At 34.6% G+C, this 25794-nt stretch overlaps 1 protein-coding gene across 4 annotated transcripts in view; it reads right to left on the reverse strand.

Moving 5' to 3' along the window:
• The window catches only part of LOC138123011 (KH domain-containing, RNA-binding, signal transduction-associated protein 2-like), a 148925-nt gene that overhangs the window by 6768 nt on the left and 116363 nt on the right, over positions 1-25794 (reverse strand). For all 4 annotated transcript variants that reach the window (XM_069037496.1, XM_069037497.1, XM_069037494.1 and 1 more), the window contains 2 exons: positions 4407-4614; positions 43-301 (listed from right to left, as the gene is read on the reverse strand). In XM_069037496.1, coding sequence (XP_068893597.1) covers positions 43-301; positions 4407-4614 — 467 coding nt within the window. The remainder of the gene's footprint in view (positions 1-42; positions 302-4406; positions 4615-25794) is intronic.

Here is a 25794-nt window from a genome sequence, read left to right on the forward strand (position 1 = left end):
GCAAAAATTAATTAAAACGATGCAATTAATAAGGCAACTTACTCCGGTGTTCCTCTTTGGAAGGTGCTCGGTAATTGCTTCGCTTGCGCTGCTCTGGCCCTAGCTAAGAGACTCATGACTGTGCGCTTTGTGGGGGTCATCGAGGTCCTCAAGCCGCCCGCCAGCAGGGGTCTCTTGCGCCCTCCGACCCCGACGACGGCCCCACCTGTGGCCGGACCGTTGCCGATGCCGTTGGTCGGGGAGAGTTGGCTGCCGTTGGCGGGAGTTGCACTGGCGGTGGTCTCGGTCGACGACGGAGTTCCTGAACAAATAAAATTGACGGATTTCTTTCTGCACGAGGTCTGATCAAAGGGATGAAACCGCCCTGATATGGAAAATCTCGGCTGTTTCGATTCCACAAAGTAATATATCATCTGTGTAATGTTTCCCAGACACCGAGAGAAAGAGTCCTTTGTCTTATGATTAATTTTGGTTTAGAAACGCTTGCCGTTCTGATTGCTTTCTCAGCTATAAGAGAAATCAATGAAGGGTATTTTATAACCCCCGGAGGCGCGTACGCGACGATCGAGGATCATTTTTATCGTCCCTCTGTCTGTTTCCAATCAATGTCACTCATTCTCCAGTAATCATTGAATGAATTAAAATCAAACCGGTGGGGAATCACCATAAAGCTCCGTTAAAAAATAAAAATTCGGGTCAATGCTCACTAAAATAAGCCAACTGAAAATTAAATTAGCAATCTGATATTCCCCTGCGACAGGAAGTTTTCAAATGCAACAGCAACAATAGATTCAACTGTGAGCGCATTACGTCACTGAATATTGAATTGCTGCATTAGAATGTCTGCTTTTTGCAAGCAATAAAGGTCTGCACTACATTTTTTTGTTTCACTGTAAATGTCCTCCATTTTCGAAAGCACATTCCCGAATCCGAAAAAAGTGTCTGGTGTGGTGTGATTCGAACGGACAAATTATGAATTTCCTTCCTTTCTTATTCTTTTTTTTTGTAAAATTTTTTGTCATTTTTAAATGATTTTACAAACGTCTGTTTGCTCACTAATCTATCATATCACTATATCAAATTTTACAATTTTTCCAATAAAAAATACATTTGTCTGACTTTGTTAACAATATTGTTGAATGTTATCGACGCTGAAAAGCAAACACACCCACACAAATTTGTTCACAATTCTGTAGCAATACTATCGACACTGATAACCCAACTTTATTACAAGTTAGTTACATCGTTAAGACACAATTTAATTGATAATGACTTTTGAAATTAATTTTGGTTGTGTTCAAGATACGTATTTTAATTTTTTTTAAATTTAAAACACTAAAAAGTGCAATTAAATTTAAAAGAAATATATGCTTTTCATTTCATTTTTAATTTAGGAAGCGTGTATTCCATTTTTAATAAAAGCTACAGGCAAAAAGCAAAATATAGATATCATTAAAAGCATCTTTTTAATAGCTATTTATTATACAAGTGTCTTATAAGGTTATAAGGCAAATAAGTCACGAAAGAAATGTTTACCACGAGAGCTTGCTCGAGTGGGCTAATTTTTCTTGAGTGCCTTATTTGCTGTTAAGGCACGGGTGTAATATATAGTTTTTTCTACTTTGCGTTCGTACTGATGCTATTACGATACTGTTTTGCGTATCGTAATAGGAAAAGGCGTGATATAATAATAATTTATACTAAAATAGTGAAATTTAATTTTTTAATGTTGACGGATACTGTGGTGTCGCGGCAGACCGCAGACGTGACCTTGGGTGAATCCTTCAACTTTAACTTTTTTATTTTTTTTCATTGAAAAAGTGGCAAAGTAGAAAAAATACTGTATGACATCGCGTTTATAAGGCATTTTATCGCACTTGCTACGCTCGTCGTGCTCTAAAACCGTGCGTGCGATAAAATGCTTCTTATAAGACTCGTATCATAATATACTATTATCCAATACCTTCTTTCTGTAACTACAGTTCTTAGACTATCATCAAAACCCAAAAATTTATTTTATCTTTTAATATAAATGTTAACGTAAGCCTCAACAAATGATTTCATCTGAGATTCCTGTTTCTTATCATTCTAATTTTATGTATGTATTACATTTTTTGATGTTCAATAAACTGTTTAATTCTCTCTAAACTGTTTAATTATAAAAAAAACAGTTTAATTATGGGTTCACTAGTCCACTATGGGTCCACTAGTGTTTTATAGACCTCATAATATATTAAAAATCGGCATTATTATGACTTCATAATAAATAGGTGTTCATAGATAAATAGGAGAAAAATTATTTTCTGCTATCATTTACTTGAAATCTTATATCGTGAAAATTTATTAAGACAATACAGAGTTATCAACAAGGAAACAAATCAAGAGTGCTACCTCATCTTTTGTTTTATCGAAACGCCTGTCTTAGCTTGATCGTACACATATCTATGCATGCTATACACAGTCGTTTTATTGGTTGCCTACCTCAACGTCAGCAAAGATGATGATGAAATGGAAGGTACATTTTTGGTATAAAAATCTAAGGGTATCTCTGTAGTCTATATTCCCATTAAACAAAATAAAGAGAAAGTGATACACCAACTGTAAATAAAACAAATCGAAAACGGTGTGTGCTCATTTGCAAATAACCATTATGTGGAATGAATTAGGTAATTAATATAGAACCAAAAGTTATATACAAAGAAATTAGTAAAATCAAAACAACAAAATTAAATATACCGAATCAATTATTAGACAAGTAAATTTTTGTTAAATTTGTTTCCACAAGTAATGGAATTCATTTTTAAGTATAACATGCTTTATCTAGGACCATGCGATATATCCTATTTATCCCACTCTTTCAGACAGAGGTAATGACTTACTTTACCGCACGTCATGCAATAAAGTAAATAATGGAAAAAATGTATTAATGAAACGTAATCTCCGTCTAATTGAACTATATATTTAGTACGACGATCATAACATAATTTTAGACCTTTCAAGAAAATGTTTTGTCCACTATTTTAATTAATACGATTCAAAAAATTAGAATTGTCTTCAAAACGGGCGTAAAGATTTGTCACTTTCATCGTTGTGATAGCAGATAATTTTCTCACACCCAAATAAAGCACGCTGCACGATTGAAAGACACGTTCATACAAAAATTGTAATTAATTTTAATCCAAAATAAAGGAGGCAAAAACCTTTGACGGCTTTGTAAGTGGCAGAAAAACTTGTGTCTACCTACGTCAATAACCAAATATCGTTTCGAACATTGTAATAAAAAACAAAACGTGAAACCAACCACAAATTTAAGTTGGGCCAAACAAAAACGGTGGAAATGTGTCGAGTGTTTGCTAATTGGAGAACACCACAGAAGAACTTAAGCTTTTTATATTTTCGCTCTTTTGTTCTTTTAGCATTTGCTCTCCGACTAGCCGTGTTGTCTGAATATCACAAAGGTCGAAAGTAATTACTGATCAAAAACTGTTTCGCACAGCTGGAATGGGCCTTCCACGTGCAAATCGTCCTTTTTGTCCGAAAGGAAGTTTATCTCTCGCTTGTGATAATTTTCCAGAGAGCACTTAATTATATAAATGTTTCTTATTTCTTTTGTAATTTGAAATGGGGAACGCTCCGTCTCAATAATTAATCCGCCCAAAACCCCTTCTCCTCGTCTCCTTTTTCAGAATGGCATAAATTTTTAATGAAACTCTTAAAAGCTCTCGCAAATGGAATCAATATTGTTAACTAAAGTCCATAAACAACACAATGGAGTTCTTTCGTTTAAGATCAGAATTCGAGCGGCGACAAATGAGCGTGGTCGTAGTGAAGAATTGCTTAGTTATTAACCCAACACAGAGGAGGAATTTACGGAATGTGATATACGCGACTTCATTATGCACCCCGGCTGTGGAAGTGTTGACCTGGAGGGCCGCGCAATCTTCCGGCCAAGGAAACATTGCGATGTCCTGATTGTTTATTAAGGACCCACGACGGGACAGGTAAATAGGATAATTAAGCCGATATAAACCCTCGTATTTCAACGTCTTACCTCACCTAGTTCGGTAATCGCGTAAGGGGATCTTAAACACGAACGATTTATTATTGCGAACCGAAGAGCCGACCCCGACAACCGTCAAAACGTAAAGACAGACGATAAACAACATATAATGCCCCGAATAACAAAATGTTCGCATCTCCTCCGCTATTAAATTCCATCCATAACTGGGAAACCGGCAAGTTATAGGAAAATTGAACTGTGAGTCCCCCAACTCGAATATCTTCACGAGCCAAATTTAATCAGTGGCGATAATGCACTTTGTAATTTTATTTGTGAATAAAATATAAACACCCTTGTTCGCCGGGATGTTATCAGATTTAATTATTTACAGTTGATAATCGCTTACCCGGCTGAATACCGCGCAATGCTGGATGCTCATCTTGGGGGCTTTCTGGTCCCGGTTCTGCCGTTTCGCTGCTCAATCTGTCTTCACCTGCGTATTCCGCCCCCGAACTCGATCCGCCGCTTGCTTCGTCTCCTTTGTTGTTATTTCTTTGGCTGGAAAGCACCTGCATCTCCCACATTTGTTCCTGTCGGATGTCGTCGTTGTAGTCCTGAAATAATTTGTTGTGCTATTTAATATTCTATAAGACTTTTTACGCAACGTTCGAACACCAAAATTGCCTCTGGTAATTGAAATTCTTTCGCCCGAGATTGATATTCTTCGAGCCGTTATTATTAACGACAAACGAAAATGAGCAAAGTAAAAAATAACACCGACGATATCGTGGTCGCAACAATTTTTCCCATTAACAGTTTGTTTTTATTGTATGTACACGCAAGGGAGGGGGATAAAATTGAAAACCAGTTTGTGGAAAAGATGAAAGCACACTCAAAGGGATGAAAAGTACCCGAAAAGGAGAATCTATGATATTGTAAAAAAATAATTGTTATATTGTTCAATTCAAATGAAATAATAGTAGATTATACAGGGTGTTTCTGAAATAAGTGCGTTAATTTTAACTGGTAATAGAACTTATCAAAAGGAACAACTTTTCTCTCTGCCATTTTGGCGAAAAACGTTGCGTAATGGCTTAAAAAACTAGGAAAGATTTTCCTAAAACCGTTCATATCTCCAAAACTAAGCTACCTAAAAACGTGAAACAACCAGATTCTTAAGAAGTGGACTTTTTGCTATACGGGTAGATTTATTTGAATTTTGATTTCTGCGTTAAAACACGTTTTCTGGGTGAAAATGGATGTTTTTTACATATTAGCGCTGATCTCAATTAGCCATTGAAGTATTTAGTGGCGTAGGGCTATTTTAGTGAAAAATCTCTCCAATTTTTTTTTGGAATTAAACATCGTTTCTCGGCAAAATGGTAAATAGAAAAGTTGTTCCTTTTGACGAGTTCTATTGCCAGTTAAAATTAACACACGTATTTCAGAAACACCCTGTATTATAAAGAGTGGAAGTGAGTCTTTTTGTGCTAAGCCCAGAGATTGAAGACCGAGACGAAGTCGAGATCGCAACTGGGCGAAGCACAAAAAGACCTTCTACACTGAATACTATTTTATCTTCAAGCGGATCACAAAAAAAAGACAAAACTAATTTATTTTCTTTTGATGCAGTTTTCTGTTATTTACTTTATCTACGCCTGTGGGATAAATGACACTTATCCCATTCATTTTGCGTGAGGTAAGAACTTCATTACCGCACGCATTTCATTACCACACAGATTTTCATTACCACATGCATTTTCATTACCGCACGCTTTTTTATAATAACAACCAATTAATTAAAATTTATATTTAATAAACATTTAACTACAAGAATAATTGATATAACTATTTTTTTTAAATAAAATAAATTCGGAATTAGAGTAGGCTGTGATTTATATATTTTGTCTACTAACGGTTGGTAAAAGACGTTTAAACACTTGTATTGTGCTGTCCAAGATCACTGCTGTGCCTTTAAAAATGCCATGTTACCAACTTCATAATAAAATCAACGCGTACTCTAATTCTGAATTTATTTGAAGGCACACACTTTTTGCAACGTGTTAAATAAACTCTCGATGAAGACATTTGTTGTAAATTTTTACCGACTATGTTAAATTCGGTAATCGATTCTCACTGCGGTTAAAAAAAAATAATTCCGGGCGGTCGTAAATAAAATATTGTACAATACAACCAAATTTGTGCGATTACACTACTCGGCTTCGCCTCATTATGCAAATTTCTAACGCGTTTGTTAATAATGCTCTTATCCCAGTTGTATCGTAAATATCTATTATAATATAGCGTGCGGTAAAGTAAGTCATTATCTCTGTCCGAGAGAGTGGGATAAATAAGATAATAATATATCACATGCTTCTAGATAAAGCATGTTATACTTAAAAATGAGTTTCGCGGCTTACCTTATTCATTTCCTTACAGTTTAATATAAAATGTCACCATCTGAATTTAAATTATATTTGTTTTTTAATTAAACCTTTCTAAGTTTAAGAATGAAAAGTACATAAATACTGTTCTTTTACTTTGTTACCGCATCGTTGTCTAACATTAAAAAAAAATCAATAAAGCACAAATTTTTCCACGAATGTACTAGAAATTATAATATATCGGGCCTTCAAATAAATATATACATATTTAGAGTAGGCGTAGGCGACATTCTAATTCTGTTAACAGTGTAAAGTAATCTTTGTAGGTAATCAATTATTCTCCGGAGTTACTCAGGTTAGATAGTAAGCTTTTTCCCAATTTCATATTGTCATATTCCGTGGAGGTAGAATAGCGAGAATGCACTACAAAAATTAAAAATATTTTCGAACTTGATTTTATTTCGTTAAAATGTCAGACGTTTCTTGTGTCATTTTCTACGCTGGAAAAATGTTGCAAACAATTGAATTTCCATAGGTTGCTCTAAATATAAATTTTTTTGAAGGCCCGTTAGATACATAGAGAAATTTGAATATTTCATGAATTGAAAAAAATATTGGAGCTTATATTTGTGTGTAGAGAAGGATAGATAATTTTGTGTTCGTCAAGCCAGTTGACGTGTAATTAGTGGGTACAGCTTTCAGATATTTAATTTCAGTCCATGTTCCAGAGAAAGGTAAAATTCTCTGGTTAAAAGCGCACGAAATGAAAAATTGCTACGCTGTCAGAATAGGGGCTTTTCTTTAGTTGCCAGCTAATGTCTCAAGAAAATTCTTTAAATGACTGAAGTGGAGCGAAACTAGAAGAAAGATTAAGGTATAAAACATCGAATGGAGGAAAATAAGAGGTTTTGTCTCGGCATATTTAATGGTGTAGTTTCTTGCTCCCCGCAAGATTGGTCAGGTCGATTTTAGGAATTATGTTCGCTCCGGCAGGCACGCCGACGTAATAAAAGGAAATTCTTAAGTGTCAATCCTTCTCACATCGTGTATTATTCTAGACACTGATGAAGGTTTCTTGTCCTCGTTTCTTCAGTCTCGGCAAGGGTTTATGATAAACCGGATAATGTATAAAAGATCAAAGCTCCTCCTGTCTGGATTCCCCGGATTGTTTTGGACATTAACGTCACCCGATGCATTCTGTGCAAGTTTAATTGCATCCCCAGTTGTGGGAATCAGTTTGTTTACATCTCCACCTCTGCGTTTCTGCATCCGAAGACTTCCTTTTGTCAGAGAGGACATACTCGTATCAGATGTCTCCGCGTTTCATTTAATGCAATATTTGATCAGAATATTTAACATTTTTGAAGCTTTTAGCGGTGTGGACCCAGCTCCTAGACCCTTAAGTGCTGGTTCGAGATCAGGTCGACGAGGATACGAAAACTTGCCGTAAAATACACTAACGAACAAACTTTTGTGATTACTGATTGTTTCAAACAACATTTGCACCCGAACTAATGCAAACGGGGTGAAAAACACTTAAGCCCTTGATAAATTAGAATGGTCTCGACATTTATTGCGATATTTTTCATTGACTAAGCTGCAAGTCTGTGAGAAACTGTGTCCACTTTTTGCCGTTGTTTAGTTGCCAAGAGATATTATTGTCTTTTCGCCTCGTCCAATTTAAATGCTGTCGAAAAAATTAACGAACGTGATTTTTTTCGCCATTCCGAGAGCGACACAGATTTCCACCCTGTCAAATTAAACCTGATCTTAAAAACGGGAAGTCGGGATTTCGCAGTGTATGTCAATGTCGAGTGGTGTCCTAAATCGGATTAAATGTCTTCTTAATTCCGCAGTACATATGTGTTGTCGACAAGCAGACCGCATACCTAATTACTGCACTTTTCGGCCGCAAACGGCTTTGTTTTCATCATGAAACCGGATTAGTGTGCGTTAATGAAAATTTAAATTCATGAAAAACTTTAGGGTTTCCGCAGCATGTGGACCACGTTAAAAACTCGTGTTTACTTTGGGCTTTTTAATCCTTGCCGGGGCAAATGCGCATGTTAAATAATAATTGGTATTTTTGTTCGGTTTTGTTATTTAGATAAGCTTTTTTAAGCCGCTGACAGCCCTGAAAAAATTACGTACCAGAAGGAATGCATATTTTAATTAAGGCAATGGATACGCTCTCAAAAAATTAATAATCCTTGAAACGGAAATTATTCCCCACCGGGAGGTGTATCACGTTGTACTTTTCGCTTTATTTATTTTTTTGCTGCTAATACTTTGCGTTTTCCCGTTGTGCATCCGATCAGCTACCCTTTCGCCCTTTCCTTTCATATTTAATCGATGGTCCGTTAACTCACATCAATCAAACTGACAAAGAGATTAACGTAAGAACAAGTTATTACATGCCTCCTAGTTACAACTTTGCAAGTTCCAAGGATGTGCAATCTAATCTACAATAGTTATATTCAATATTTACCCAGTGGATGAGTATTATATGTACACCCGTTATAGCGGGTATTATGTTTGTGCTAATGGGTTAATCTTGTTTCGTGTTGTCAAACACTTAAGCGTAACCTTGGGTATTTACGATTTTCACACACAAAGACTTAACGCCATGTTGTTGCAACTTTTACTGTTTTAGTTTTGAAAAATGAAAAAGATCAATAAAATTAAATTTATGGTTTTTCTGATGTTCTTGCGACTGATAGATATAAGCAGTGTTTGAAATAATGTTGTTTTCAGTGTTCTCACATTTACAAATTTAATATATCTAGTTTCTCGTCCCACATCCCCCAGAAATCAAATCAGTCCTAATTCGATTTTAGGATGAAACGACATTTTTGTTACGATAACTTAATTTACATTACTCGCACGATACAAGTTTAAGATGAAACAGCATGGATTAGAAATAAGTGAAAGTTTTTGACTTCGTAAATGAAAAGGAGAGAAAAACTTTAAAAATAGGGAATAGAAATCAAAGCCTTGAGTAATAGGCACGAAAAGGTAAAAATAAAAAATATTGAAAACACGAATTGAAATAACAACGAGAGAAGAAATCTAAAATATGTCAAAGAATGAGAAAGAAACAAAGTATGTACTGTGTTTTCAATTTGGTTGTAGGTCGTAAAATTTTATGGTACTTTAAGTTAAAGATCTTGCGGGGCTTATAAATCCTAGTTTACCACTAGCAGGTAATATTTTAAGCAGGGTTGTATTGTACATTTTGTATATTTGCATTGTACGGCAAACGGCACGCGCCGCTTCCCAACCTTTTCAAACCCAAACATTATGCCCGTTAATCGCTCATAATATGCAATAAAATTTTACGACCTACAACCAAATTGAGAATAAATAGTTGAAATATACACACCAGAGAAGAAAGGGGTAATTGTTCACTTTAACTACTTCTGGAATTTTCGCGTTTTTTCTGGCTAGACAGCCTCAGGACGTCCTCCAACATCGTTTCCCACCAGTCAAACCTTGTGCAAATGAAAATTTTCCTTACCCTTTAGTTATACTAAGACTTGGCGCGACCTTGATGCGACCTTAAAACACAACAAGAGAGAAAAAAAAGGCATTTGCACAAGGGTAGAATGGTGGGACACGATCTAGGAGGACGCCCTGAGGCTGTCTAGCCAGAAAAAATGCGAAAATTCCAGAAGTAGTTAAAGTGAACAATTACCAAGAAAGGACTAAAAATAGAAGAGGCTTTGGCAGAAAATAGGTCATAAAATTGATCTATAAAAGGTACAGAAAAAACAATAATAAATAATAATTCAAGACAAGAAGGATAAAATAAAAGAAATTAAAGGAAAATGTGAATAAACAAAGAAGGCCTTGATTTGGTTACAAAGAAAAATATAGAAGTAAAACCGTTACTGCTAAGACAAAAAAAGAGAGATGATTATCCATTTACAAGGAAAAAATGTGAAAATAAAGGGTCAGAAAGATAAACAACGAAGAGGTAGTCAAAATAACATTCCAAGTAAAAGTCGGCGAATAAATAAAAAAGCGAAAGAATGAGAGACAAAAAAGAGAGTGGAAAAAATTATAACTATAGTCCATTTTTTAATTATAGTCCGATGTATCAATTAAAAAGCAGAACAACTGTCATATTGCTATCTCTTTTCAACATAATGTAAACAAACTATTGAATTCTTGTACGTATTGTATTAAGCGTGTCCCACTATGCATCTCGCTTTAGCATGTGCGATTAGAGCAAGACGCGAATTGTACGTTTATTCCACTAGGGACGTCAAATTTTTAGGTTACGTTTTAACCACGTTATTTGTGATAATTTTGTTTAATTTTGCTTGAAATGTCCTCCGTATGATGCCAACGAAAAGCATGTAAACAGATCCTTTTACAGAATTGTAAATTGCAAAAATAATATTGGAATTGCGCGGAGACTTGCTAGACTGGCAGTTAACAGGTAAGGGGGTAAACTAATTCATAGAGGTTGTTTTGTGTTCATGGCGTTGCCGAAACAAAATCTAGGAAGAAAGAAAGGCAGTCTAAACGTGGTTGTTTAGTGCTGTTTTCAACAATTTTTAATATATCTGACCTATTAGTTGATATCTAAATAGTTATCAAAAGCATTCTGAAGGGAGCGGTTTATTGAAACATAAAATTAAAACGGAGGAATGAATTTGCAGAAATACCAAGAAAGCACGAAAGAACACAATATCTGTCTCATGTTGCCTAAATAAATTTTCAAATATTGGTAGAACCATGCACTGCTGTCAAATGTTGAAAGCAGACGCAGGTCATGTCGACTTCTTGATTCGGACTAAACTCATCGGACTATAATAAAAAAAATGGACTATACATATAGGAAAAATGGATATATTTTTAGTGTGTAAACAATAACAAACAATCTCCAGCGCGGAAGTAAATATTCCCCTCTTTTGACTTTTGAACCAGGCAAGATAGGATTATCCGAAAAAAACTAATGAAATGGTATCACGCTCCTGGATGGTATTTTTGTTCTAAAATTACCATACCAGGGCAAAACAACTTTTTTCGGCCTCCATCAAGAAAATATTGATTTTCCATTCGTCTAAACTCTAAAGCGTCTCGAAAATGACATATCCGTGCCTTGCCAAGAAAATCGAAACAGGAATTTTTAATTAAAGTTGGCGGCATTGAGTGTCAATGTCATGTGGAATTTTTGTACAATTTTTTAAGTATGAAATATGTAGGTTGGGCAAATTTGTATCCTTTATCGCAGAAGTGGAATCAGTAGAGGCCGAGGGGGTTATCAGGCTTACGGGCGGGCGGCCACCATATCGAAAACCCTCATGGATAACTGGCGTTAGAGAGGACGACGACGGTTTTGGATATTTGAGGAATTGATTGACTTTTGTGGTGTCAGAGTCGCTTCTTGGATCCTTTATGTTGCCAATAGAAGAAAAATAAATTCCCTATCTGGTAATATTTTAACAAAAATTATTATATTTACCTAGCTTTAAATAAATTGTCGGGCGAAAAAGTTTTGTGTATTACACGGCTAGAAAATGTTTTGCAAAGTGCTCGCACTTGGAAAATGACATTTTCTAGCATGTGATACAAATAACTAATTTTGTACTCATAGCTTCAAAATCGGTATTTCCCGGTTGTGCTCGGAGTGCGGAAACAAAGATTTCCCACACGCCGTGTTTTTTACTTTGCAAGCAGAAACTAGGGGAAATTGCTTTGTAAGGTTGGTATTTAATAACGTAGACAAATGGAACGTCAATTCACTGAACAAAATAGACGTTTTGTCACATTTGCAATTGTAAAATTAATTCTCATCAACACAAAAAAAATAAGCAATTCAAAAAAGTAAGAGGAATAACAGGGAAAGAATTTGTTCAACGTGTTCTTTGATCGTAGTAGACGGCACCGACGCTTTAAATTTTAACAATCTAGTAATCAGGGCGGAAGGTGCTACCAACCCAATAGTAAAAAATCACCAATGTTAAATGCTTTACATTTTTTATTTTATTTTAAAATATTTTTGAATTATTCGTTACAAAAAATATTGTACCTAACTTTTGCGGGAAGAAATTTCCCATTAATGCGGCACGACCGCCTCGCCAGAAATTTCACTTCCCGCACACGTTAGGTAAATAACTATTTCAGCATGTTTCGGAAATCACATCGAACAGACTCCGAAATGAATTCATAGAATTAAAAAATCAACCCACTGCTAGATAAAGAATTGAAATACCTTTCAAATAATGATATATCACACGACCCTCCCTTGTCATTAAAAATTTCAAAGTTGACAGAGCTACCAGCGCCATTTTTGTAGATTCATGCTTTAGTTTTATGTTTAAAAGTAGCAAATCCGATATCATTTGATTCGGTTTAGTTCGATGTCTCTATCTCTAACTGGTTCAAAAGTTAAGAGAGGTGTGGGGCAGTTCATTCACACAAAAAAAATAATTATAATTAAAAAAAAAACAATATGGTCTCTGGATACACATAGAAAGCAATGTAATGATTTAGAATTAAAAACACAAGTAAAGCAAAATAGAAAAACAAACACGCTAGCCTGGAAAGAAAGAAAAATAGTATCGTTTTGAAAATGAGTAAACAAATTCTCTATCCCATATACTAATGATCATTTAGCCAACAAGTGGGGTATAGACACTTAACCCTATTATCGAAAGTATGTGAAATTTGCACAATGATGCTGTAGGGTAAGTTTGTTCAATCACATCACCATCAGTGCATTCATAATTTAGTATTCCACGCTTGTTGCATGGATTTTATCTACGAGCGCTCAAAACTTTTGCAAATAGACACATTTTTATTTGAACACAAATCCAACAAATTTGATGTCAAAGTAGCGTTGAATGTTTTCAAAATGATTAGCAACGCCTTAGTAACTAGGTACACAAGCAAATATCAACATCTGGTATTAATTTGCAAAGATTTCCCCAGACGTGCGGTAATGTAAAGTCTGAAATGCACGGGACAAATAAAGTATATCAATTGATCGTAGATAATATACAAATTTAATTATTTATTTATAGTACTTTAAACCAAAAATATAACAAAAGCTAACCAAAAAAAAAGGTTGACTATAAGCAGAATTTGATTGTCTAATATCTCCTACACATATACCTAACGGGTGTTTTTTAAATTTTGGCATCGAAGTTGGCCTTGAAGAATCAGTTGTGAACGCACCACCGGATTACAACTCTGATCAGCTATTTAAATCTAACCTCACTTTTTGCGTTGTTTGTGTTTTTAATCTGCAATTTGAAAAATCAGCGTTTTTGAGACGAATGGTTCATTCACAATCGACTCTTCAACGCCAACTTCGACGTCAAATTTAAAAACACACCCGCAATAAATATTATTTTTCTATAATTGATTCAAAAAATTGAAATTCACGCATAGTTATCCGTGCATGAAGTGGGTCATTTTTTTACGTGTATTTTTTTTTGCATTGTTAGTAAGATCGAAACCATAGAAACCATACAAAACAGTGTGTGAAATGCGATTTCACGCACACGACTATTTCTGTTTCACTTCACGCACTGTTTTTTATTAGTTACCTAGCAACATGGTCACTGCATTGAAACTTCAGAGTTCCTTCAAAAATTTGAATTTTTAATTTCAATTTTTTGAATCAATTATAGAAAAAATATTGTTTATATTTCGTGCGTGAAGATGTTTTTGTGCATTCAAAGGCTTATACTGCCTCGACCTTCGTTTCGGCGTAAAAGACCTTTTCATGCACAAAAAACATTCTCTTCACGCACTTAATATAAAAATAACTATTTATTTATTTACTTCAGTTAAATCTTATTTGTTGTGTTTTCTCGTGCTCTCGATATTTCCTCTGATTTTTCTAATTCCCATGATTCAGAAGTTGTAATCAGTTTTATCGAGGTAGACAGTAAACTAGTCCGTGTCTAACTACGTGGGCGTTATTTTCTCCGGATTGCTATTTTAAAAGTCGGGGGAAAACTTATTGACTCTTAAATCAATGAAATTATCGTGCCTTCATCCGGTCTCAGTGCATTGGATTTCTCTGAACGTACCGAAGGTATTGAGCTTCTGAAATATCCTAGGACGACCTCACGTAATACAGGAAATCGACTCATCCCCAATTCGCGCTATGTCGGACACCAAGATGATCCACTAACAAGATTGCCTGACTTTTTTTTAAAGTTGGTTACTGGCGAGCTTCATTTTAAATTCTTATATTGCTCCCCCTACATTTAGGAAACACTTACCCCAAAGCGGGCCTCTTAAACACCGAAAAATTCCCAGAATTAGCGCATCAATATTAACATCGAACTTTCCACAAACTTTGAAAAATTTTAGTGTCGTTTTTGCTTTTAATGTTTTCCTGTGTAACACATTTTTCTAGCGGGGCGACCTCGCAAACTTTTTCCGCCGTCTCCTAAGTAATTTAACTGTTGAAGAGCACTTGAGGAATTTCAAATATTAAAATTGTTTATCCGTCTCTTGGCAAGACTCTTCGCATATTATACCTGCGATCTTCGATATGTTTTTGTGGCATCTAAATATTACTCGATTGAAATTCAGGACTCACCGTTCAAACTTCTGTATTTATGATCGCCGACAGAATAGATTATAAAGCAAAGTTCCAAGGCTCTTGCGACGAATCGATTGCATTCAACGCCACCATAAATACACTTTCAATTTTTATAAAGAAGGGTAATAAATCGTGGAAACATGAACGCCCATCGAAACGCTGACGATTATATAATAATAAAACTTCACAAATCTAATTAAACCGAGTGATAGGACTATAAATAAAAAAGGCCCTCCTGGAAATGAACACACGGCAAAACGATGCCAATTTGTGTAAATTTACAGATAGCAAAAGTCATTTAAAGTTTTCTCAGACTTTTGTTTGGCTTGGGAACAATTTTAACTTCATTTGGATAGAAATATTGTTTGGATTCAAGAATTTGCAAGTTTTAACAGTTTTTTTTACAAATTTATATCTCTGTTTGCTCATATCGACCCCATCGAGATCTCATTTTCGCAGGTTCTTTCTTTTTAGGAACGCTAGGCAAGATCAATAATAGTAAAACTTGCTACAGATAAAGCTAGGAAGAGAATATTGAAAGCATTGGAACTTACACATTATGTGGCAAAGTTGTTACAATACTGCTGTCACCCGAACAAACTATCCAACTAGAGAATGTCGAAATAAGTTAAACGAACAAGGAAAGAGAAGTGAAATGAAGAAACATTAAACAACTGAAAAGTTCTTGGTCAACTTAAAATAAATTGGTAAATTTTCTAAAAATTATAGTAAGGATTCTTAATTGGATGTCCAATATACTAACCAACACTCTTCGACAAAATATCATATTATGAACAATGCAGTTTTATAAAATATTCGTTTCAGTGTTTCAAAGCCTGAATGTTTTATTTTCTTAGTAAGGGACATAATACAACATTTAGATGGAATTAAAAATACTTTTTTTGTTTTGTTTTTAACATACCAGTCATAATACTTCTTGTAGAAGCATAGAATTTTCGATTTTTCGATTTGGGAATATCGTTTGTGGTCATCTATGCATAACTGAAAGAAAATTTCGACATTACCAACAATCTAATTAATAAATATGTACTTTTTATGGCGGTCCAAGAACGACGCCTTGAGGAACACCCTTACGTTGTTTAATAAAAGAAGACGCACAAGTGCACATTCTTAAATAAGAATGAAAAAATAGGAATTACGCCAAAACGGCTGGAAACAAACTTAATAAAAGTGGCCTTAAAATTAAAATTTACATTTATATCTTGTGTCAAAAATGGTAGTTGCCATTTAAGAAAATTAGGTTTCCGCCAGGATCAATTCAGGATGCAATTTAAAAAATCAATTCTTTATTTCCAAGCCCTTCAACACCGCTTTTTTGCGAAAAAGATGACATAGATCCAAAAACGATGACAGATAAGTGTTGACAAAAGGACATTCTAAATGTAAATTTAATGTAGAATCCAAAATTTGAAATTTGAAAATAAAGCCTTTCCATTAAAAAAAAAAAACAAATATGACGTCGATTTCCGGTATTTCGCTGTAAAAAAGGGGCGTTTTTATCGATGTCAAAGTGACACAAATGCCACTTTTCTTGCTATGTTATTAACGTATTAATTAAAAATAAATTGCTAAAGTCTAAGGGAAGGAAAAGATAATAATGATTTTAAACGATACATTTTTCGGGTAAGTAAATCAAATACTTTGGTTAAATTTAACTGTCAAATATTCATTTGTTTTAAGTCGGTTTACTCGGTTTTGTCGGTTTCGTTGTTAACTTACTGAACAAGTTAACAGATGGCGCCGGCGGTCAGCGTCGGAAAAAGTGCGTCCGCAAAAGTGCGCCCGAAAAAGAGTTACTTTTCGTCCGCTTTGGAGTACGTAAAATTACCTTTTGCATTAAGAGTGCCTAAAAAATAATTATTACCTTTAATTTTGAAGAGACCGCATATAAAACAATCAATATAATCTTTACTGTTTGTATTGGGTAGAAGTAAGATTTATATTGTGACACTATTTTGTTTATTATATTAGAAACAACAATAAATAACTCCTTCCTCCAGTAAAATATGTTCAAAGAAGGTAATCATTAAATTGAACATTTTGTTACTTCTGTGAATATAATAAAATATTGGGGCTTGTAAAAAAACTTCGTCAAAGCCGTGAATCGAGAGGCCCAACTTTCAACTATCTCAAGATCAAATTCCCACTGGCTATTGGTGCCATAATAAAAAAAGTTTGTTTTTATTCATATATTGAACGTCAGATATTAAGAGGATTCATAAAAATATGATATCGCATACATCGTAAATTAGGGTTAATTATTTTTTACCATTATTTTTCTTCTTTAATACAATTAAAAAGTTAAATTTTATTGATCAGTGCTGTGGTTTGATATTGGCTGAAATATACAAGTGAATTATAAAAATTGATAAACATATTGCAATTAACTACGTTAATATGTATGGGATCTGTATATTTATGACTGCAGAAAAGTATGTCTGGGGACAAAGTCTATTAAAGTGCATCCAGAATTGAGGTGAGAAAAGTGTGGCGCCAGCACCCAAACCGTGAGCATCAATTTATCTTGCGACCATGAATAAAAGTGGCTTAACGTGTTTCCAAACAATGTAATGACGGGCTGGTGTGTTTTGTAAACAAGGCATAAATTCGTTTTAAATCTGCAGATTTTTCGCGCCGATTCCGGTGCAATAAAACAAACAGATCCGAGTTAATTTCCTTCACAAATTCGACGTAAAAGTGCTCTTGAAGAAACCCAGGATGGTCCGGATTGTTTTGTTTTATTTTATCGCCAAGGGACAAAGCGAACATTGCTGCCAACTTAATTTAATCGGGGGAACGTGTGTGATTTTTTTTCACGATTGCGCCTTATGAAATTGTCCCGAGACCCCGAAAGAAAAAGGGAAGAAAACAAAACAATAAAATAAGTTTGGATGATGGCCGAATTTATCGAGTGTTCGACAAACACGCATTCCATTACATCACCTTGTTCAAAGTAAGGATTTGTTGGCGATGCCCCGAAAGCTCGCATCGAATTTTTTAATGCGCTAATCCTCCGCCGGCCACACTCTTCGGGATTCATAACCGGAACTGGAAACTTTACAAGGAATGTTTTAATGCGCTCCGAGAATCCATCGTAAAACTTTCAATCGGGTGTATAATTAGGAAACAATAAATCCGAGCTTAGACTTTACAAGTTCACAAGCGACAAGTGGGGGCGGACACCCTGTGGTTGTTTATACCTTCAAAGGAGACCAACTACAGCGATTGTAAATTACTGAGTCGAAGTTCTGAACGCTTTAATATCGTAAATAACCCATCTTTTTGGGGCATGATACGCTTTAAACGCGATTATAAAGTGATTATTTTTCCTTGAGGGAGGAACTTTCTAAATGACTTCAAAATCGCCGCAATAAAAATTATGACGGAACGTAAATCCTGAAAGACGACCCACCGGAAAAAAAATCTGCCACGACCGGACAAACAACATTAAATTAGAATTTGTTGCTGAAGCGTTAACTGCCCCAAAGCCGACCCTACTATGAAAGAATAATAGTCACATTAAGTGTCTGCAAATAGATATAACAAACTTGTGGAAATGTGGACAATTATGGGAATTCTAGACTCTCGAGTGCTTCTTATATTACTGTGTTTATTGAATATATAAACACCAAACAACAATGGGCGAATGCTTTTATTACTATGTCGTCTGCCAATGCTTTGTCACTTTATCGGTGCCTTTTCGGACGCTGGGAGTTTTCAGCCAGATGTCAATATACAGGGTCAGTTATTCTTTTTATGAGGTGTTTATCTCGTATTTTATTTGTGAAGGCCTCAAATGTATCAGGCGCTGTAGCGCTATTATATGTGGTGCAAAAATTCTGATAAATTAGTTTTATGATATTTATGAAAGAACAAATGTCAAACTTTTTGACATACAGAGCTGCCTTTTCCTATTATGATTATGAATTATGATTATTTATTAGTCAATAAAAATAAAATAAAAACATCAATCGGAAAAATAATACATGTAAATGTATTTTTTTTACACAAAATTAAAGTAACGTATGAACACTTTAATTTTAAAGTAACTGTTAAAAGGGTAAATTAACCGTGCGTGCTACCGCACTCCCCCAGAAATTTACAACATCCGTCGGTAAATCGCAGGCAGCTACCTTAATCTAAATTGAAAGCTGAATTTGTATATTACAGTTACGGAAGCCGAAGAAGTTTTTCTATAGTTCAAATCCGCGATTCTGAGTGAAAAATTTGTTGTAAAAAAAATGGTAAGATTTTTTCAGCAGTAGGAAAAACGGTAGCATAAATAGTGGAAAAGTAACGTACAAAATAGGTAGTTGGAAAAACGTCCATTTTAAACTAGCCGAAAAAAGCAACGATGCCCTTTGCTCTTTTTTAATTTTTAAAAGTTTACAGGACGAGCACAATCAATATTGGTCTATGGTGTAAATCTGGGACGAGGCCAGATTCGCCATCGCAAATGAACTAAAATTCATTCATTTAAAAAATTAGCAATAGTTTACACACAAGAAGATAAATTGAGAAAATTTCAGTAGCACGCAGATGTTGCCAAACATTAAATATTTACATGCCCATCCGTGCCAAAATAAATTGGCGTTTTTCCAAACATAAGTTTTGTCACCGAAAATGAAGCAAAAGACACGTGCATCATTACTGCGCGGAAATTGTCAGTTTCATATTTAAAGATTCGTCAGAGTACCGACGTTGTAACTGAAATGTTAGATAAACAAACGTTGAAAATTTCTGAGCGATTCATTGTTCAGTGAAATTAGATTTCTTCTGTAAATGAATAAAATTGAGAACTGAAGAGTTGTAGAATACTTCTAAAAAGGTCTTGTCGCTGCAAGAAATCTGAACAATGTATTTCTGTTTGAAAATATCGGGTGTTCTTTTAAATTTGTCCTCAAAGTTGGCGTTGAAGAGTAGATTATGAACGGACTACTTGTCAGTTGTAGAGTAAAAATACAAACAACGCAAAAAGTGAGGTTAGATTTAAACAGCTAATCCATGATCTGTAATCCGTGGTGCGTTCACAATCGACTCTTTAACGCTAACTTTGAAGATACACTTAAATGAACACCCGATAATTGTTTCATTGGTTAATATTCATATCAGATTTGAAGCTAAGTTAGCTATCAGTAACCTCTCCAGATTGATTTCTTGAGAGTTACGTATATTAAAATTGAGTTCTTCATTTTGATTCAGAATCCATACTCTAAAGACTTGCAGGACACAAAGCTTCACTTTTAAGGAAAATTTTGTGTTGCCACCTTAGGAAGCCAAGTTATGGCTTTTGGAATGTCTTCAACTGACTAAAGTATTTTCCGCGTGGACAGGGGTGTATTCTGCTAAATTAGTTTCTAAAATACGCGATGCTATCGATAAAGAAGGGGAAAGTTGAGACGAATTGAGTTGTTCGATCAGGACATCGCTCCGGCTTATAAAGACGGCGATTCCATGGCCGCTATTCATAAAATCGGTTTCAAAATATTGGAACAGTCACCCTGTTGGCCAGATATAACCTTCACGAATGAATGGCCTTCACTCCCTCAAAAATTTCGTATAGCTATCTGGGCAAGTAAAATTACGGTCACTCCGTGACTTCTATTCATAAGACCTGGATTACACACAAGTTTTGCTCACATATTGAGAAATATTCTGGAAAAAATTACAAACACAAATGCTGTAAGCAAGACGCAGTAAATTTTACAAACTTATGTGAGTCGTAAGTCGAGAGAAATTTGATCCTTCGGGCGCACTCAAGGGCCTTCTCACTGCTTATCAAATATGTCTTAATAAGTTCACGCATATGAAGTACAGTTGTGCAGATTGACAAATACGCGATCGAAAATCACAGACAATATAATAGTATATTATTTGACTAGCTAATAATGCCTATCATAATCCACGAGGGTGAAAGTTAAAAAACTCGCCTGCGGCTCGTTTTTTAATCATCAGAGTGAATAATAGGATTTTTCGCGAGTTAAATACGACGTTTTATATACGACCTACGACTTTTTTTCATAAAACACTTAGCTTAGAAAATTTTTAAGATCTGTGACTTATGATAAATCACAAGTGACTTATAATAACTCACGGGTGTAATTTATGACTAGCATAATGTATCTATAGTTACGTAAATAATAAACGTATTATTTAATGGTCGTAGATAAAATTGTTTTTATTTATATTAGCAATACGGTTTGTTGGGGCGCAGAATCTCAGTTGCTGTGCTGGATATTTTTCAACTAGAATAAAGAAACTTCTTGAAATAATACCGGTTTAAAAAAATTCAATCAACAACACCTGCGTTGTGTTCATTTTCTGGGTCAATGATAGTCGAGACAAATGAGTGGTTCGAGATAGAAACAAAAAATTATAAATCCATTTGTAAACAATGTTTTCTGGTAAAAATACATCAAAACTTTTCGATCCTTAGCATGAAAGAATTTTTAAATTCTATTAGTGTGGAATAAAATGATTTACATCTAGTTACCTTTGGAATTTTTGCACATGTACATTTTCCTGTACCGCTCTACTTTTTTTTTGAAGTGCCGAACTATTAGTTCTGTCAATAAATGTCATCAATCGAATTGACAATTGTTACAATTTACTAAATTGAATTAACAAACGTTGGTGGCCACTTTCAACACTAGCTGTGACTTGCTTTTGTTAGCTCCTTTTTAATTTCAATCTCTACTTTGCATTCATATCATCCCTTCGCAATAAATCACATTTGGAATTTTCGAATATTTTGAGGTTAGGCTTTCTTTTTTTTTGTAGAGCGGCATTTCGTATTTTTACAAGGGTAATGCAAAGGTAACTAGATGTAAATCATTTTATTCCACACTGTATAAAAAACATTGACTACAGTCCTGTAACAAATTGTAACTGTTATTCAACAAAAAATATTAATTTAATAGCCTATTTAATTCTATAAATATAAAAAAATTATTAGTTTGCGCAGTGTTACTGTGGTACTTCCAAATTAACACATCTTTAAAATCATAGATAATTGCTAAAAACACTGAAAACTCTTTGATAACGTTGTTTTCAATAGATTTTGATAAAATTGTTGAGGTGAATACATTGCAAAACAAGTTTAACAGGAATTTGGCCATTATGTTCGATTTAGTGCGCTCTAAATTACTAAATTAAATTTCGTGTCTACTTGATATTATAATATTTTAATTAATTTCAATTTCATTAAAATTCTATGCGAGATAGTATAAAGAGGTAATTTTAAAATCAATTAATGTACCCTTCATAGGCAATATATTTTAGTTAGAAAGCTGCACATACTGGTCATTAGTACCTCATAATTCTGTACAATGACTACCAATTGAACCTGGTTATTGTTTATCTGGTGCTACATTTAATTCGTAGATTAGTGCAAGGAAAGTAATCAAATGCTTGAAACAGCAAGGAATTTTTTTTTTTTTAAACAAGTTGAATTGCTTTCGGGTTATGTTCTTGTTTTCTTATTTTTTAAAATAATTTTAATCAATTGAACTGACAAAATTTGTTGTCAATTATTTATTTTATTAATTAAGTATGTACATATACGTATATATTTATTTATTTATGATTTGATTTTAATCATTTTGTTTTTTTTTTACTTGAAAGTACATTATTTTAAAGCCCCTTCCTTCAGACAACCATCAGTATCACATCAACTGACCTCTAGAGTAGTACATTTACACATTGTATTGTAAATTGGTAAATTTCAGGGCCAACTACGATGTAAGAAACATTTATAATAACTCTGTAGTCTGTACTATCTATGTAAACGTTACAACTTTATGATGTTTATTCATTTTGTCAAATTCCATGCTCGATAAATTATAAAAATTTCACATGTTTTGATTTTCAACCTTTTTCTGAAAGTTAATGAATTTTTTTTTGATTTTGCATTTAGCACATAATTTTGTGGTCACGTAGAAAATAGGGTTGAAATCAGCTTTCACAATACAGTTTCTATTGATTCAGATTCCAGAAGTTGTATGCAATAATGTATTAATCTAAACTAATTTCAAGTTTATAAGTATCATTGTTTCATTGCCAGGACAAAACTAGTGTCACTTGAACAAGGGGCTCAAATGGGGTAAAAAACATTCCGGAAATGGATACAACAAAATTATCTATTATCCGACTCTTAATTAATGGACGTCGGAGTTGTGAAGATAAAACGAGCCGCGAATGTTATAATATTCCAGAGTAACCCCACACAAAGCTAATAAAGGCAACGTGTTCAGTTTAATTCGTGTTTCGTTTCCACTGTAATTAATGTTCTGATTGATTCTCGAAGCCTGTGCTTCCCCTGAAATTCAAGAGGGTGCGGAGAATACAAGATGCGCTGAATTATATTCCATTGTGTAGAATTCCGAGTGCCATACGTTACACACATACTGCGCCTTGCGGCGAGGATGGTGTCTAAGATCAACCCTGGGTCGGGCCGAAGAAGCTTTAACAGTCCGGAAGTCGAATCGAATTTGCGGCCACAAAGCGGATAGCCAATCGAAACGGGAAATAAATCAAGCGCTATACCACCTAATGCTCTTTAAACAAGACTACAGTGGGGCATCAGGTGTAACTGCGAGCTAGTTTTGACATTCACTACAGTCCAACATTTCACAACGGGGAGGCGTCGTCATGGAGACGCCGCCACTCGAGAGGAGCAACATGCTTGTGATGGTCTTTCGGGGCAACCATTATGAAACATCCGCTCATTATAATTAGTGTCCTCGTTCCGGATCACCATCTAATGCACTCCGTATGTGATGTCATTCGGATAACCGGATTTGCAGTACCGAAGAGTCAAAAAATCGACGGCACGTCAATTAATAAAGTGTTTTTGTACGGGGACGGCGTAAACACTACACTTGATGAAAATCACATCACTTTGCCCAATAAGAATTAAGCTGCTGAAAGAAATGCTACTCTAAATCTCAAATCGGATTATATCAGATACAATCAAGTCAAGCGAAATAATGTCTGAGTCTCGGATAAATTTCCGGCTCGATGGAAGGAGCGAAGTATAACAGAGGTTCTTTGGCATTAGTTAAAATACTCGATTTTTCTTCAAACTTTGGTTTGCATAATTAAATGAGAAGCGACCAGGCGCGAACTTATACAGGGATCCTCAAAAGTATTGAAATCAGTCAAACGCACATCTTTTAAATTTCCAATATTATGTATAATTAGCGAAAAAGGCTTTGGAGGAAAATGATTCCATCGATAAAATCAAGAAATTTACTAACGCGATGCCTTTGTTTCCTAGAAGAACAGCACATATTAACTGTTATTTCTTTTCTCAAATTTTTTCCAACGCACCAATTTACCGAAGATTTTTTTGGACAGTTAGCATAACTTGTGCTCTCGCTTGAGTGCTCTCTTGTTAAAATAACCCGCCAGAGAGAGCCAACTTATAGCACAACAATAGAGCGAAGAGGCGGCGAGGTGTCAATTTATTCACCTTGAGCAATTTGATAAGACATTATTCCTCACACGAGAGCACTGAGTATTTGGTTTGTGGAGAGAGTGCTAAAATGTTAGGAATTCTGGTTCTCGAGTCTATAAAATCGCATTATACGCCACAAAATGCACTACAGATGTTACCTTATTTTTGGGAAATTTTCCAAGGGTTTCAAGTTTTCGTTAAAATAATTGAACAAATTCAAATTATCTTAACTAAATAAATCGAAATATTGGAACTACTAACTGCAAAAATTAACGTACTTCTCGAAAAATAAGTCCACTAGTTTGTAAATATGACGATAATAATATTAATAAACGTACACGTTGTAAAAGTGTAAAAGCTATTAGATATTCCAATTTACATGGAGTGTAGTATACGTATTATCTAAATACACAAATGTCTTTTGGAAACTAGTTGGACCTGCTAATTTGATGACAAGTGGATCAGATGAAGGCTCAAAACCGCTTTATTAACACTCTAACAAGTTTGGAAGTTCCCTTCGCGATCAGAAATAGTTGATTTTCTTATACTAGACACGTTCGAATAGAAATGAACCATCTATAAATCAGATTAGTTCCTCTATTGTTTTCACTGCTCTAACGCTTATTTCCTTTTATTCTGAATTTTACAAGAATAAATTAATTACATGTTACTCATTGGTGATCTTTGGACACTCATACACCAAGGTAAAAAACAATGATATGATATATCATGCGTTCAAATGAAAATCTGGGCTGAGTAGGCGTTGAAAAAGTAAACAATTTGGAACAGTGTAAAGTTTGAATTTCCCGCCGTTTGACACGAATGACATTTGTTTATGTTTAATCGGCACATGATTGAGCATGTTTGTTTCCAGCAACGAGTGCCTCGGGAGTATAAATCGTTAGTTATTGGAATTATAATGGAAGATTGCAAAGAAAGAAAACACACAGAAAGATTTTTTTGTTCATAAATTTTAGGTTAGCTGTCAAGATGCTCTAATTACTGTCAATTTACGCTTTAAAAAAGCAAAACAATTGACGGTTTTCAACGCCTTCCCAGCCCAGGATTTCACTTGAACGCCCGATACTTACAATAAAAGAGTGCCTTTTCTTGTCTGTTTACTTGAAGAAAAACTTATGTATGCCTAAATATTTACTTGTCGTTAGTAATTTAATTAAAACAGGCTCGACTAGAATTTAAGTGTTATGAGGCCAAAAACTTGTCAAACTTTTATGGAACCTAAAAAGAATTTCAGATGAAGAGCAAGGATGTGCTTTGCCGGAGAGTAGTAATTGAAGTGTGGTGTGGCAACAGAAAAAACTTGTGAAAAAGAATTTCATAAAAAAATTCATTTCAACAA

The sequence above is a fragment of the Tenebrio molitor genome, chromosome 2 (assembly GCF_963966145.1).
Source record: "Tenebrio molitor chromosome 2, icTenMoli1.1, whole genome shotgun sequence".
Lineage (NCBI taxonomy): Eukaryota > Metazoa > Arthropoda > Insecta > Coleoptera > Tenebrionidae > Tenebrio > Tenebrio molitor.